The following is a 14323-nucleotide window of genomic DNA, read 5'->3' on the forward strand; positions in this document are numbered from 1 at the left end:
GTCAATGTCCTGCTTTCGATTTTGTCAAGGATACTACAGAACTCGAGCAGAACACTAACTTCTCGATTAGTTTAATCGACCAAACTCTTTTTGCCTAACGTTTTTTGTTTCCCTAACAAGTGCTACCATATTACAGCAGACGCTAACATGGCGCTATAAAGCTTTTTTTGATACACAAACATAACGACCCACCGCTTCGTCATCCTATAACAAAGCCACCAACAGTCAACAGATTCAGAAACGCTGTAGAAAGGAAAGAAATTTTGATCTAAATCTGAACAAGATTTTTTCACAGCCTCACCCTTTTTACGAATGAATATTTACCTAGATCAGTACTAGCTTAGAAAAAAGTACAGAGTTGTTGGGGCAGCATAATTCTTGGGTTTAGTAAGGAACAATTAGTGTTAAGAGTTAGTTTGAGACGGAAGGAAAAAATCTAAAATAGGGCAGTTTGAGGCTCGTATGTATTCTTTAAAACTAGGCAAAAATCTTAGCGGAGAAGCCACTTTTATAGATTATATGCAAGCTGTTAGAATTAATTCTTCGGGAGAGCAACGCTGGTAAGCTATAGAAAAGGGGCGGGAAGAATTAGAAGAGAAGAAGACTGTTTGGTACGAGTTAGTTCAAGCTTTAGACAAAACGTCAGTTTTTTTAGACCACTTAAGGGTGATGGCACTAGAGTTTAGGATGTACGGCGTAAAGGCTTCAAAAATTTCGACAGACCTCAAATACATAAATTGATAGCACAATTAACGAGCCTTAAAAAGACTTCAAGTGAAAATATAGATTATCTCATCAGAGCAGATGATATGCAAAGCAACTTAACATTAGTGAATGAAGGAATCTGTGACAAAAAGGTTTGTCGCTACAGTTCTAAAAGGACTTCCGAAGGAGTACGAAAATTTCGCAACACTCCTGAAGTACAGCAACTCTAGATAACTCTAGATGAAAAAAACGAAACCTGATAAATTTTGATAATAAGAATGTAAAAACAAGAACAGAGAGCGTATGCTTCAACAACGAAAGGAAATGTTTCAACTGCCAGAAAACGGGACATATCGCAAAAGACTGTAGGCTTAAGAAAAAATTTCATGAACAAACCACAGCCTCCCCAATGAAATGTTTTAAGTGTGGTCAGCACGGACATATAGCCAATTTTTGTAGAGAGCTACATAAACCTGAGGAAAAGTTTGTAAGTCGAAGTAGGAGAACCGCCAATAGAAGTTAGCAAAATTTAGTTGAGGGTCAGAAATTAGAAGAAGAAGAAGAAGAAGAGTTGTTTTTCCTTATTTCAAACTTCGGAAAGCAATCTTGAAAATAAGCTAGTTTTGGACTCAGGTTCTACCAGAAAGATTACTCATAGATATAGACAAGGAGTTTTCCGGTACCATCACTGATGCAAACAGCAGTAAAGTTTATTTAGTGGGAAAAGAACAGTTGAAAAGAGTTTTGGATTCCAATGGTTCAGAGCAAAAAATAAGATTAAGTAATGTGTTGCTTGTTCTCAACAATAATAGGAATCTGGTATCATTGTTAAAACTGAGAGCAACAGGCAATGAGGTCTTCTTTGGTAGGACTTTAGAAATTCGAACTAAGAACAGTACAATTTTCGCTTTTGAAGAATAGCTTTTGAAGATAGTTTGTTTATCTGGAACAATATTGATTACGAAGAAACCATAGAGCAGTGCAATTTAGCAAACGACAAACCCCTTAGTTTGTAGCATAACCGTTAGGGCCATAATAATGTTACAAACTCAAAGATCGCGCAGCAAGACTAAAACTAAGCGAGCAAGCTGTGAAATATGTCAGCTAAATAAATCAAAAAAGCTTCCAGTAATAAAAGATTCAGGAACAGAAGCAAGTGAAGTGTTAGAAATTGTTCATACCGACATTTAGGACCCATCCAACCGGAAGCCGTCGACGGCCACAGGTACGAAATAGGGTTCGTGGATAGTTTTAGCAGGTACAAAAAATTTTATCTTTTGAGATCAAGGGATGAAGCCACCGAAAAAGTTGAACAGTTCGTTGTGGATTTAAGACAACCAGGAACCTTAGTTTGTGATGGGGCAAGGCAATATGTCTCAAAAGACATAAAACGATTATGTAGACAATAAGGCGTTAGACTTGAATTCTCGACATCGTATACACCCCAAGAAAACGAAAAGGTTGAAAGTAATTGGGAGACAATCAGCCCAATGGCTAGATGTCTTTTAGAGCAGTCAGGTTTAGAAAAGGAATATTGGCCGTATGCACTCAATATGGCAAGTAGAAATAAAAACTTTTGTTTCCATTCACGTATTCAGAAGACAGTTTTTGAGGCAATGTACAAGAAGAAACCTAAATTAGATTCTATCAAAGTGTTTGCTTGTTCAGCTTTTGTTTATGTGGAAAAAATTTCTAGAGGCAAGACTGATAAAACTTCTCAAAAAAGAATGTATTTTGGGTCTTCAGATATTAGTAAGACTTATCTCATAGGTATTTCAAGTGAAAAAGGGATTGTTAAGGTTAGAAAATCTTGCAATGTAACTTCGCAACGAAAATGAAATGTTTAGTGAAGTTAAAGAAATGAAGATGATAGTCAACAAGCAACAGTCAGATGGTGATAGAGAGTTAATCCCGGTAGCTTTTCTTGGTGAAATTGTGAACAAAGGATTACTACCTAAGTCCATTGATGAAAAAATTGGGGATAAAAACTGGTACGAAGCAATTAAATTGGAATAAAAATCATTTGTGGTAATTAAGTTTTGGGAATTGGTAGAGAACAAAGGAAAAACCCATTGGTAGCGGCTGGCACTTTTTTCTTAAGTTTGGTCCTAGCTGGGAGATAACAACTTAAAAGGCAAGATTCGTAGCCAAAGGGTTTAGCCAAGTTACCGGTCGGGATTGCAATGAAACATACTCAACAGCAACACGCCTCTGAACAATTGGAGTACTGATAAGCTAAGCAGTATTTAAAACCACCGAGTTGAAACAAAAGGATATTAAAACAGCTTTTCAAAATGCTGACATCGAAGACAAAAGCTTCTTGCAACAGCCCGAAAGGTTCGAAAAATTTGACAATCAGGGAAATTCATTAATTTGCAGTTTGAGGAAATGTTTATATGGATTAAAACAATCCGTTAGAAATTACCACTAAACAATCAAAAGTTTTCTCAGCCAATTACGTGTCACAGCGGCTATTCAAGATGAATGTCTTTTCAGAAAGAAGAGTGAAAATGGTCTAGAGGGAATAGTGTGTCTTTGGGTGGATGATATGGTGATATTATGATTGCGGGAAGGTTTGTGAAAACTTTAATAATAAAGTTAGTGAGCATTTCCAAATTAGCCGTTACGGAGATCTTCGCTGGTTCTTAAATATAAAAATTGAGCAAACAGAAAACGAAATTATGCTGAGTCAAGAAGCTTATGTAGAAAAATCGCTAGAGAAGCTCACCATGAGCGAATCAAACACACTGGAAACACCTTTAGATGTTAGCCTGAAACTATCAAAATTAGATTCACCAGAGTAGGCAGCAAGGAGCATAGAAAAATGCAATCATGTGATTATAGGGGTATAGTTGGATGTCTGAAATATTTGGCATTATCAAGTAGACCAGAGATTACGCAAGCAGCTACTTTATTGAGTTTTTTTGTTGAAAATCCCTGAAGGCTGCATTGGAATGCCGCAAACGGGTGTTTACGTTACCGAAAAAAGACGAAGTCAGAGAGGATGATTTTTAGAAAAAGTGAGAAACTGGAATGGACGAGATTTTCAGCCTGAGATTGGGCAGGCAATATAGACAATAGAAAAAGTAACAGTGGTTAGTGTCTTAAAGTTTGCAAACGTTCGGGTGCAATCAATTGGACTATTAAGTTGCAACAGTGATCACCTACTTCAACAGCTGAAGCTGAGCTTAACGCTGTAGTCGAGGCAAGTAGAGAAGCCGTACACTTAGCAAACTTTTTACAAGAATAAGAATTAGAAATCACGCAGCCCGTAAGCGTCTTTTTAGACAATGAGGCTTGTATTGCTCTTAGTGTATTTTGTTTAGATTTAGTCAAAAGTCGACTATTAGAGCTAAAGTGCTTGCCTACCGACCGCATGCCGGCAGGCACAATTACGAAAGCATTGGGAAGGACCAAAGTATCAATGTTTTAAAATGTCCTTCTCGGACACTTAACAAACACTTAACAATATAGGAGGAGTATTAAAAATATAATTTTAATTTTTTTAATGTGAGAAAAGATATACGTACCTCATCCACGTTGCTGACTTGCATCTCGGTTTTTTTTATGAAATGAGGGAATTGAACAAGAAGCTAACACGTCCTATTTATACCAACTTTGTCCCCAACATGTCGTATTGTTATTGACCCTTGATCTTTTGAAGAAGTAAATTATCAGAGTAAATAGTTAGTAAAGATCGGAAGTCATGAGAAGTCATGGAAGTTATAAATTAAATGTGATCACCACGAATGTAAAAGTGTGGTAATTTGGGGTAATAAATAGCAGCTGATTTTTGTGCTTATTGACACTGTTGTCATCCATCATTTCTAATTTAAATAATTGATTACAAGATTTGTTTCTGCGTTCCCATTAGCCGATAATAAGAACCATATATGGTACCATTTTACCAAAAAAATGGTATTTTTTGTCGAAAGGTTTAAATATCGTGTGGCTTGTTTGTTTGTTGAAGTTGCTCCTGGAACAAAAAAAACTAAACTTGAAATCTTGGATGCCATGTGAGAATCATATGGAATTCTTTGCAACAATAGCAAAATCATATGAAATATTTTTATGACCTGTATAAAACCATTCTGTTCTGAACAATTGAACAATTTTCCCCTTGCATTAAGTGACACCGTGTGTGCGTGTGTGTGTGGGGATCTTTCCGAATGGAAATAGTTATAATTTTACGTATAATTATATCTGAATAGTTATAATTATTTAAGTCAAATAGTAATTGTAAGTTTATTTCTGGTTCGGAAAGTAAAGTGCAACCCACTGTTTAAAAATTAGATTCACCTGTTCAAAAAGCAACATTTAAATAATTAACTGCCATTTTTAATTAAAACTTTCATATTAATAAATTATAAGCTCAAAAGATCTAGTGATTTTTATATGTCCAAGTCTAAAATTGGTCATGAAAAATCGCACCTTACATATTATTCAGCTCTTCAATCAACGGATGGGTTTGTTCACCTAAAAACCGAATAGAACCTTTATTTAGTTAGGTCTCAGGCCAAAATGACCGCTAATGAGACATCCTTTTTTCAATGACAAATGTTAGGGGGTCTAAGCAGGTGCAACTACTGTGAAAATGGACTATTGAATTCGAACAAGCATTTCTTACTTGCAAGTCTAGTGCACTACCCATAACACCAACTGCTCTTAAGCTCTCGAATTTGGGCATCTCTTATAACCCTTTATCACGTTCTTTCTTGTTCCTCAAGGCTTCATTTCTCTAGCCAAGTATACGTTGAACAAGTAGAGCTTCTTGTCAAGCTATGTCAAGCTTATCTTATGCACAATTTACATTAGGTTGTTCTCAACCTTCCAACAACCAACCAAAATAGCGGACGCAAAAACGCGCAAATATCTGGACGATGATCTGGAAAAAATCTCATGAGGGGTGAATTTGTTCGGTGATCTCTCCCTGAGACAGGCTACATACTCAGAACATAAAAAAGACTTTATCTAGAATTTTATTATCATCGTATATAGTAAAAATATACTCAAATAGTTCCGTAATTATTGTGCCGTTTTCTTATAAAAGTATCCGATGAAACGCCCTGTTTTCTCAGCCAGTGTTTACAACAGTAGAAAACCTTCATAACCGGTAACGCACAACAAGCCAGGGAAAAAGCGATTCCAAAGACCACCCCAATCAAGATATAAGACCCAACAATGAGCCAAAAGGAGGCCCAGTATAGAAAGGCATTGCACACGTGTTGAGATGACCAGCTGTCCATTGGGATTAGAATGTGTTGCGCGTGACGCCAGATGTCAATGAGAGACTCTGATTGGTTGTAGCGAGTGACCAATGAGAATAGAGACTCGGATGAAGTTGTGCTATTTTGGTCGTGAACTAGTTCGTACGAAACAGCGAATACTAACAAATTGCCTGAAATAAATTAATTTTTATTAGTTTTAATGTCTAGGGTTTCAAGATACACATGGTCAAACAAAGGGATCTTTTCCGTTTAAGCCCCCCCCCCCCCCGCAGCTTATTGGGTGCATATTATTTGCACCGCCCAGACGCACATGTCATGTTTTTACATAATGATTTACTATGTAATGGCGCGTGCTCTTAAATTGGGGGTGCATAGCGTACTGGGGGGGCACAAATAGAAAAAATCCAAAATGCTTTTTATCAGAGCTTACAGGAGATAAATTTCACAAACAATGGAGAGGGCTTTTACTACGGCAATTTGCACTTAGTTTGATTCAAGAATAGAAAACCACGAAGCTTTTGATCGAAACAAAACTTTTGATCATTTAAGTGATCGGAACAAAAAAAATATGTTTGAACACAACAAATTTTTTATCTAGGGTTTGGGAACATGAGACAGTCTCTTCCCGAGGTCACAGAGCTTAAAATGCAAAACATGTAAGATTGAAGATTGGCTGTGAATAGCTTGAATTTTTAGAGAATTACGATTAAATACGTTCAAAACAAAGCATCAGAGTTTTTCTAGCATTAATCTTGATTAATTGTAGCACATTTTTTCATCGATGTTCCATAATTTCGGCGTTTTGTAGCATTGATCTTACATAGTTTAGTTTTTTACCATTGATTTTATAATAATTCCACGCATATTTTATAGGGCTGATCTATCATGGTTTACCGATGATCAAACAGTTTTGAGTGCTCAGGAAGCTCACATTGGACTTGAGCAATACTTTCAATTTCAATGGTATAAGGAAAAAATGCAAAAAGTAATTAAGTAGAATTAAATAGAGCTATTATCAAAAAAGATAGGTTGAGAACGTGATAGGCTCCTCCTATCGTGTCTCATTCCCAGCGATTCTGGAAATTTTATCGTGTAAGATCTGATAAGAAGCTGATCAAAATTTTTTGCTGTGTAAGAATCTGGTCTTACACGAAAATTTCGTGAAATTTAATTGTGTAAGATCTGACAAAAGTGAACTTTTATCGTGTGAGATCTTATCAGACGTGAATTGAAAAATAATATCACGTAAGTCTTGACAAATTAGAAAGTCTTAGTCAGGCGACGCATCATCTTATAAGTATTTGAAAGACAAATTTGTAAGAAATTTGTAAGATCTTACGCGATAAAAATTCTTAAATGTCTGGGGTTGAGTTGCTGATAATTGGAGGCTACTTCTCAACGGCTCGAGAGACTTGATACCAACCTATCCTGTTTTCAAGCTATTAATTTCGGTACCTATCTCTGCTTAATTTCTACCTACTTAGTTATTTCTGAGCTCCATTTGTCTTCCCAATGCTTATTGTTAGAAAAACATGAAGTTCTTCTTTTATATTCTCTTGAACAAAATTCCGTTTTTTATGTCATTCAAATCGAAAATATTGTTTATGTCACATGTGTCTTAAATGATCATTGTAAATGACAACCCTAGTCCTGACATTTTTTTCCAAATCAAGGATATCTTCGGTATGTTCGATTTCCAAGCATGGGATGTCTTTGGTAAGTTTGGTTTTCAAATGTATAGAACCGTCGGTTTGTTCAGTTTAAAGTGTAGGAGATTTTCAGTACTGTGAATCTTAAGCGTAGGAAATCTCGGTACGGTCAGTTTCAAACATGAAAAAACAGATATATGTGTTTAATTAGTTTTATCAAAAAACTAGAAAAGAAAGTTAATCAGTCACAATTTTTCAAAGTCATTTTTCTCCAAGTGGTACCTTTTTGAAACTCCTGCGATTATTAGAGCGCTATACCGCTAAAACGAAAATACCGATGATCTCCTACATTGAAACCAAATATACAGAACAAAACCAAACATACCAAAAATTTCTTTAGATGAAAACCAAATGCAGCAAAAATTTTTGCCTTGATTTTTTCAGTCCTCCAGACAAGGAAAAGCTGTTTGAAGTACTCATATTTTTGATGATCAAATTTTCCTTAAAAATCTGTAACTTAAAACACCAATGGTCTTGTACTTGAAACAAAAACAATCAGTGAGCTAACGGTGTAAAAACTTCTCTCATTCCTTCCGTCTGTCTTTATTTTTTGACACCGCAACCCGGGACAGTATTAATTTATACATAATAAATCATGATCAGAGTGACAGTTTTTCTGTGATTCCAAACTTGGATTATGACTTTAAACTGATGACTAATGGCATGTCAATGAGTTAATAAGGTCGAATAAGATTATCTTACCGAGCCAGATATTATTTGAATTTGTTCAATTTGTACGTACCATAAAAGAACCATATTCCGAGAAACACAGCACACAGGCCACGTGATATAGTACATGACCTCTTCACTATAGGCACGGACACTGTCCTCACGTACAGTTTCAGTTTTGCAAAGATTGAAGGATACAAAATGACTTTCTCCCCAGCTTCAATCGTGAGGAAAGTTAGTCCAAATATTGCATCTACTAAATTCCATTTGGGTAGTCTGTGTTCTGCCGGGCAATAGTCCCAGTACTTTTTGGCTGAAAAATAATCGAAAATTTATACGGAAAATTCTAATAAAGACGTTTCAATGAAGTATGATTCTAAATTAATAAAAGCGAATAAAATCAAAATGTATGTGTAATATTCATAAAATATGAAATTACTGTTTTTATTTTGTTTCAACTTCAGACGAACTCCAAAGGTTATCTTGTATGATCTTGTAAGATGAACAGTTAAATTGCAAGAATAATTGCGGAGGTTTATCTTGTAAGATCATACAAGAATCTTGCAACATCTTCCAATATGATGCGTAATCTTGCAAAAATCGTGTAATATCTTGCAAGATAACCGTCTAATTATGACTGGGGAAGTTTTTTTCACCTATCTGGTTATGTACCGAGTTTACCTGTTTCAAAAGTTAATATGACAAAAACTATATAGCCATCACTGCAATAACAATTTTCATCATCGAGTTTTCGCTATTAATTGGTACAAACTAAAAACTTGAAGAAAATTTTGATGGTCATTTTTTTAACTATAAAAACATTACACAAATTTACCGTTCTCAATTCATATACCCTTTGTATTTATTCTGTGGGCAAAATCACTGAACATTCGACCTTATGTATTTGGAAAAAAAGGAAAACTGATGATTTCGAGCCCAGGTTACCTTTGGCATACATTTTGAAAACTTACTAAGACTTATTAGGTACCGTAGATAACTGAAAAAAATTTATTACGACGTTGTATAAGAACGTATCAAACATTCGATGCCACCTAATTCATTACATGTACTTGCCGAGTACACGAGTATGGCCTAGTAAAAACACTTTAATAAGTAGTATAATTGCAAAAAATTTGTCTCAGTTTAGTTATAAGGCAATATGCAGAAAAAATGCTGAAAACTAAGCTGACAGTAGGAAGCAAATGCAAACTGCTTCGATCTTGAACCAATTTCTAATTTCCTTCTATTATAGTATCATACAAATCTGTTGCACAAATAAAAAAATAATCCAGTACTGAATCATAGCATCTGAAGGGTGCTTTTGTCCTGTATCATAGCTATCCCAGAAAATCGGAACGCTACTAAAACATTGCGATTCTTGCTAAAATCTTGATTTTATTTACTATGGAATCGATGTAATTTTTTTTTACAAATGTCCAAGGTTTTTGCATGCCCGGAGCTTATTTCCCGGGCAAATCAGAACCAAATTATTGAATAACAGCATGGTTTTTTAGCTGGTCCTTTTCCTGGTCAGGTCACATTTTACAATTTTCCGTCTGTTGATTTTACTTTAAATGACTCAAAACCCTCATAATACTGGTTTAAGCTGTGTATGCTTGTAGCTAATTCTGGCTGACAACTGCTCAGAACTAATTGCCGACTGCTCCAAAACGGGCCAGAGCTAATTGCCGACTGCCCCAAAACTGGCCAGAGATAAATGCCGACTGACTCTAAATTGGTCAGAACTAATTGCCGACTGCTCTAAACAAGCCATTGAACTAGACAGAGCTAACTGCCGGCTGCTATTGAACTCGAAAGAACTAATTTCTCGCTGCTGTTCATTTTACGGCTGTTAATATTAGCTGTTTTGGTCATAATAAAGCTCAATACAACAATGATTTTGAAATTCATGATCAATCATTGACGCCTTTGAAAAAATTTAGATTTATTAGAGAGGTATTGAGGAACAAGATCTTGCTTGGCAAAGGCCAACAAAACCGGGAGTCAAAATGAAAAACTTTGTCGCTTTAATTTTTTTTATCAACGCCACAATTTTTATTCAATGATTTGACACCTGACGTGTTTGTTTTTGAATAAAATATAGATAAATACCGTTGCTTTTAATTAGCCTTTGAACGAGATCCAATGATGGGATAAAATGAGAGCAAATAAAAAAACGCAGTGCAAAAATTTCATTCCTGTTTGAAGTTACTCCATGGCCGGCATCTTAAATTTTAATTTTTACTTTGATTTAACAAGCAGCTGAAAAACAAAATGAAAAACAGAGCAGCGTGGAAACAGAAAAAAAAACATTTAATTTTTGTTCAGGCGAAATGAGTAAATAAATGTTCAAAACCAGGCTACTCACCATAATCCAAGGTAGTGTCATCCGAGATGTTTTGCAATAGGAACCTTAATAGTCATATTTGTATGAAATTTCAAAGAGACATCAATTTTTTTATATGAAAGCAAAAAGAATTTACTTTTAAGCTGACTATTAAGCAAATGTATGTATTTGACCGAATTTATGTGAGCATTATTCTAGCTATAGTTACGACTTTCGAAAAAAAAGAGAGAAAACAATAGAGTTTTTAATAAATGTTTTGATAACTATCAAAGGTGTCAAATTGTGACAATTTGTTTCTGTCATTGAAAAGCTTAGTGGTAAACGAAAGAAGCAAGCATGGTCCTATGAACATCTGGACAATTGAGCCAGAAGAGTCTAACCATAGATCCCTTTAGTTCTGATTGGTGTTATCAGAGACCGATGTGCGCGATATGGTTTTGCCTTCGAGTTGCAGAAACTTGATCAGAGCCTAATTCCATATCAACTGATTCGCTATGATTGCGATTAGAATTGCGTCATTAAGTTAAATAATAAGTGTCGACACTTTCCATTATACTTGCGTTAAATTGTTCTAAAAAAATTTTTCGTTAAATTGTCCTGAAAATTTTTTTTTTTCAATTCAAGATTCTTTTAATAGAATGCGTTTTCATTCGGACGTTAGCTTCATAATTCAAGCCATAATTGCAAGTATTATATATAGTAAAATTATTATAATGTAAACAATCGACTCCGGCCTGGCCATTGTCGATTGTTTACATTATAAACAATCGACTCTAAATTGGTCAGAACTAATTGCCAACTGCTCTAAACAGGTCATTGAACTATACAGAGCTAACTGCCGGCAGCTATTGAACTCAAAAGAACCAATTTCTCGCTGCTGTTCAACTTACGGCTCTTAATATTAGCTGTTTTGGTCATAATAGAGCTCAATACAACAATCTTTTTGAAATTCATGATCAACCATTGACGCCTTTGAAAAAGCTTAGATTTATTAGAGAGGTATTGAGGAACAAGATCTTGCTTGGCAAGGCCAACAAAACCGGGAGTCAAAATGAAAAACTTTGTCGCTTTACTTTTTTTCATCAAAGCCACAAATTTTATTCAATGATTTGACAGCTGACGTGTTTGTTTTAGAATAAAATATAGATAAATACCGTTGCTTTTAATTAGGTTTTGAACGAGATCCAACGATGGGATAAAATGAGAGGAAATAAAAAAAGCAAAACGCAGTGCAAAAATTTCATTCCTGTTTGAAATTACTCTATGGCCGGCATCTTAAATTTTAGTTTTTACTTTGATTTAACAAGCAGCTGAAAAACAAAATGAAAAACAGAGCAGCGTTGAAACAGAAAAAAAACATTTAATTTTTGTTCAGGCGAAATGAGTAAATAAATGTTCAAAACCAGACTACTCACCATAATCCAAGGTTGTATCATCTGAGGTATTTTGCAATAGGAACCTTTTTGTATGAAATTTCGCAGAGACATCAATTTTTTATATGAAAGCAAAAAGAATTTACTTTTAAGCTGACTATTAAGCAAATGTATGTATTTGACCGAATTTATGTGAGCATTATTCTAGTTATAGTTATGACTTTCGAAAAAAAAGAGAAAAAACAAGAGAGTTTTTAATAAATGTTTTGATAACTATCAAAGGTGTCAAATTGTAACAATTCGTTTCTGTCATTGAAAAGCTTAGTGGCAAACGAAAAAAAGCAAGCATGGTCCTATGAACATCTGGACAATTGAGCCAGAAGAGTCTAACCAGAGATCCCTTTAGTTCTGATTGGTCTTACCAGAGACCGATGTGCGCGATATGGTTTTGCCTTCGAGTTGCAGAAACTTGATCAAAGCCTAATTCCACATCAACTGATTCGCTATGATTGCGATTAGAATTGCGTCATTAAGTTAAATAATAAGTGTCGACACTTTGCAATATACTTGCGTTAAATTGTTCTAAAATAATTTTTCGTTAAATTGTCCTGAAATTTTTTTTTTTAATTCAAGATTCTTTTAATAGAATGCGTTTGCATTCGGACGTTAGCTTCATAATTCAAGCCATAATTGCAAGTATTATATATAGTAAAATTATTATAATGTAAACAATCAACCATGGTCTGTCTGAACAAGGATGATCAAATTTCGATCGAAAATCTGACCAGAGAATGATTTCATAAAACGGCAACCGTGAAAAAAAAATGAGGCGGAACGAAAGTTATATCTGGTGTGAGCTACGCCTGCAAAAACGTACATTTTGCTCGACATTCTACGATGACTGTTTTTAATTATGAAATTATCAATTAGACAGAAATAAAAAATATATAGAAATAAAAAACCTAAACAAAAATAATTGAACAAAGGTACCACTAGTTACTAATTGCGGATTATTAGATTCTGAATAGGACCTGAAACCTTAAACAGAAATTTGAGAAATCAAGTTCTAGACTAATTGAGGCGTTTTGTGGGAACTATTAGCTCTAACTATTGAGTGAAATGTGTTCTGTTTGCCGCTTAATATAAGGTCTGATGAGAGCCAAAATTTGAAAAAAGGGTCAGGTACTTTCCCTTACCCGGGTTCAGTTCGACTATATGGAAAGACTGATAACTGAACGTAGAGTTGGGTGAGGGGGGGGGGGGTGGATTGGGGTGGTTCGAGACTAACACGAAATTGCGACACAGCTAATTTTGGTCGATCACGGTCTTTTCAGAAGTCAACCTCTCAACAAGCAAAAGGGGTTATCAGTTTAAACCACTTACCTAAATATATTTGAAACACGTGACATACTGATCGTAGTGTGAAGAAAAAGGCTAAAACAGGCCAAAAATTAACCCAAATATTAACAGAAATCTTGAAATTTATAATAATTTAAGGATGTTTTGGTTCGAAATTCACTTACAGTATAACACAAACTGTATAATTCGTAGAGTTCTCGTTGGCTTTGTCATTGCCAATTTCACCACCACAAGCACCACATAAATTAGCTTATGTCAAACTTCAAGTCGAACCAAAAGTTAGTCAAGTGACATAAACGTGCATCATTTGCTCCCATATGATTACTCTACAATCAATATAGATACAACCAAATACACACTAAGGCCTTGCACGTTACAACCTGAATGGGTGGTTGAACAATAGCCGAAAGTGCGTTCGAGCGAAAACAAACATTTTCTCGTTTTTGAAAAAATATCAGAATTTTGTGGCAACAAGATTTTCGTTGCATATTCAACTCGCGATTATGCGGATGTTCGCGAAATTAAAAAATTATAACTTGCCCTGTTTTTAATTATTTAACTAATTCGGTTAGCTTTTGGTCAAGGTTGGCCAAGTTTACGTTCGGCTAAAGTGAAAGGTTTATTGGCGTTGATGAAATGTTTGCCCGATTTGTTATTTGGGCAAATTTGGTGATTAGAGATTTGAAGCGTTTCAAGACAAGCAAACAAGAAGTGTTATCTAAGAAGGAGTTAATTCCAGAATATCCGCTAAAGATTCAAAACGAGCCAAAACTGAAGCTAAATTTTGTAAAAATAATCTCTTCAGCAACAATTATACCCAAATTGATAAGTTAACTATTTCGCAAAGCGCCTGAAATTATTTATTATTTGATTTTATTTGACGCATTTTTGTGAGCATAACTGAGAAAATTGATTGACAGGCAAGCTGAGGTC

At 35.0% G+C, this 14323-nt stretch overlaps 1 protein-coding gene across 1 annotated transcript; it reads right to left on the reverse strand.

Annotated features, from left to right (window-relative positions):
• Nucleotides 1-5671: 5671 nt before the first annotated feature.
• LOC142353147 (uncharacterized) lies at nt 5672-13693 on the reverse strand. Its single transcript, XM_075405358.1, has 4 exons — nt 13555-13693; nt 13415-13465; nt 8385-8624; nt 5672-6103 (listed from the first exon to the last, which is right to left on the reverse strand). Exons 1-4 carry the CDS (start codon nt 13601-13603, stop codon nt 5715-5717), a joined length of 729 nt encoding a protein of 242 aa, XP_075261473.1. The 5' UTR covers nt 13604-13693; the 3' UTR covers nt 5672-5714.
• Nucleotides 13694-14323: the final 630 nt, after the last annotated feature.

This window comes from Convolutriloba macropyga, chromosome 14 (genome assembly GCF_964194025.1).
Source record: "Convolutriloba macropyga chromosome 14, txConMacr16.3, whole genome shotgun sequence".
NCBI lineage: Eukaryota > Metazoa > Xenacoelomorpha > Acoela > Convolutidae > Convolutriloba > Convolutriloba macropyga.

Excerpts from the sequence above, each read along its gene's own strand:
- LOC142353147 (XM_075405358.1), bottom strand. The coding sequence starts at position 13,603 with ATGACAAAGCCAACGAGAACTCTACGAATTATACAGTTTGTGTTATAC. Across the intron at positions 8,625-13,414 it reads CGTGTTTCAAATATATTTAG|CCAAAAAGTACTGGGACTAT; the intron begins GTAAGTGGTTTA and ends ATTATTTTTCAG. Across the intron at positions 6,104-8,384 it reads CGGAATATGGTTCTTTTATG|GCAATTTGTTAGTATTCGCT; the intron begins GTACGTACAAAT and ends AATTTATTTCAG.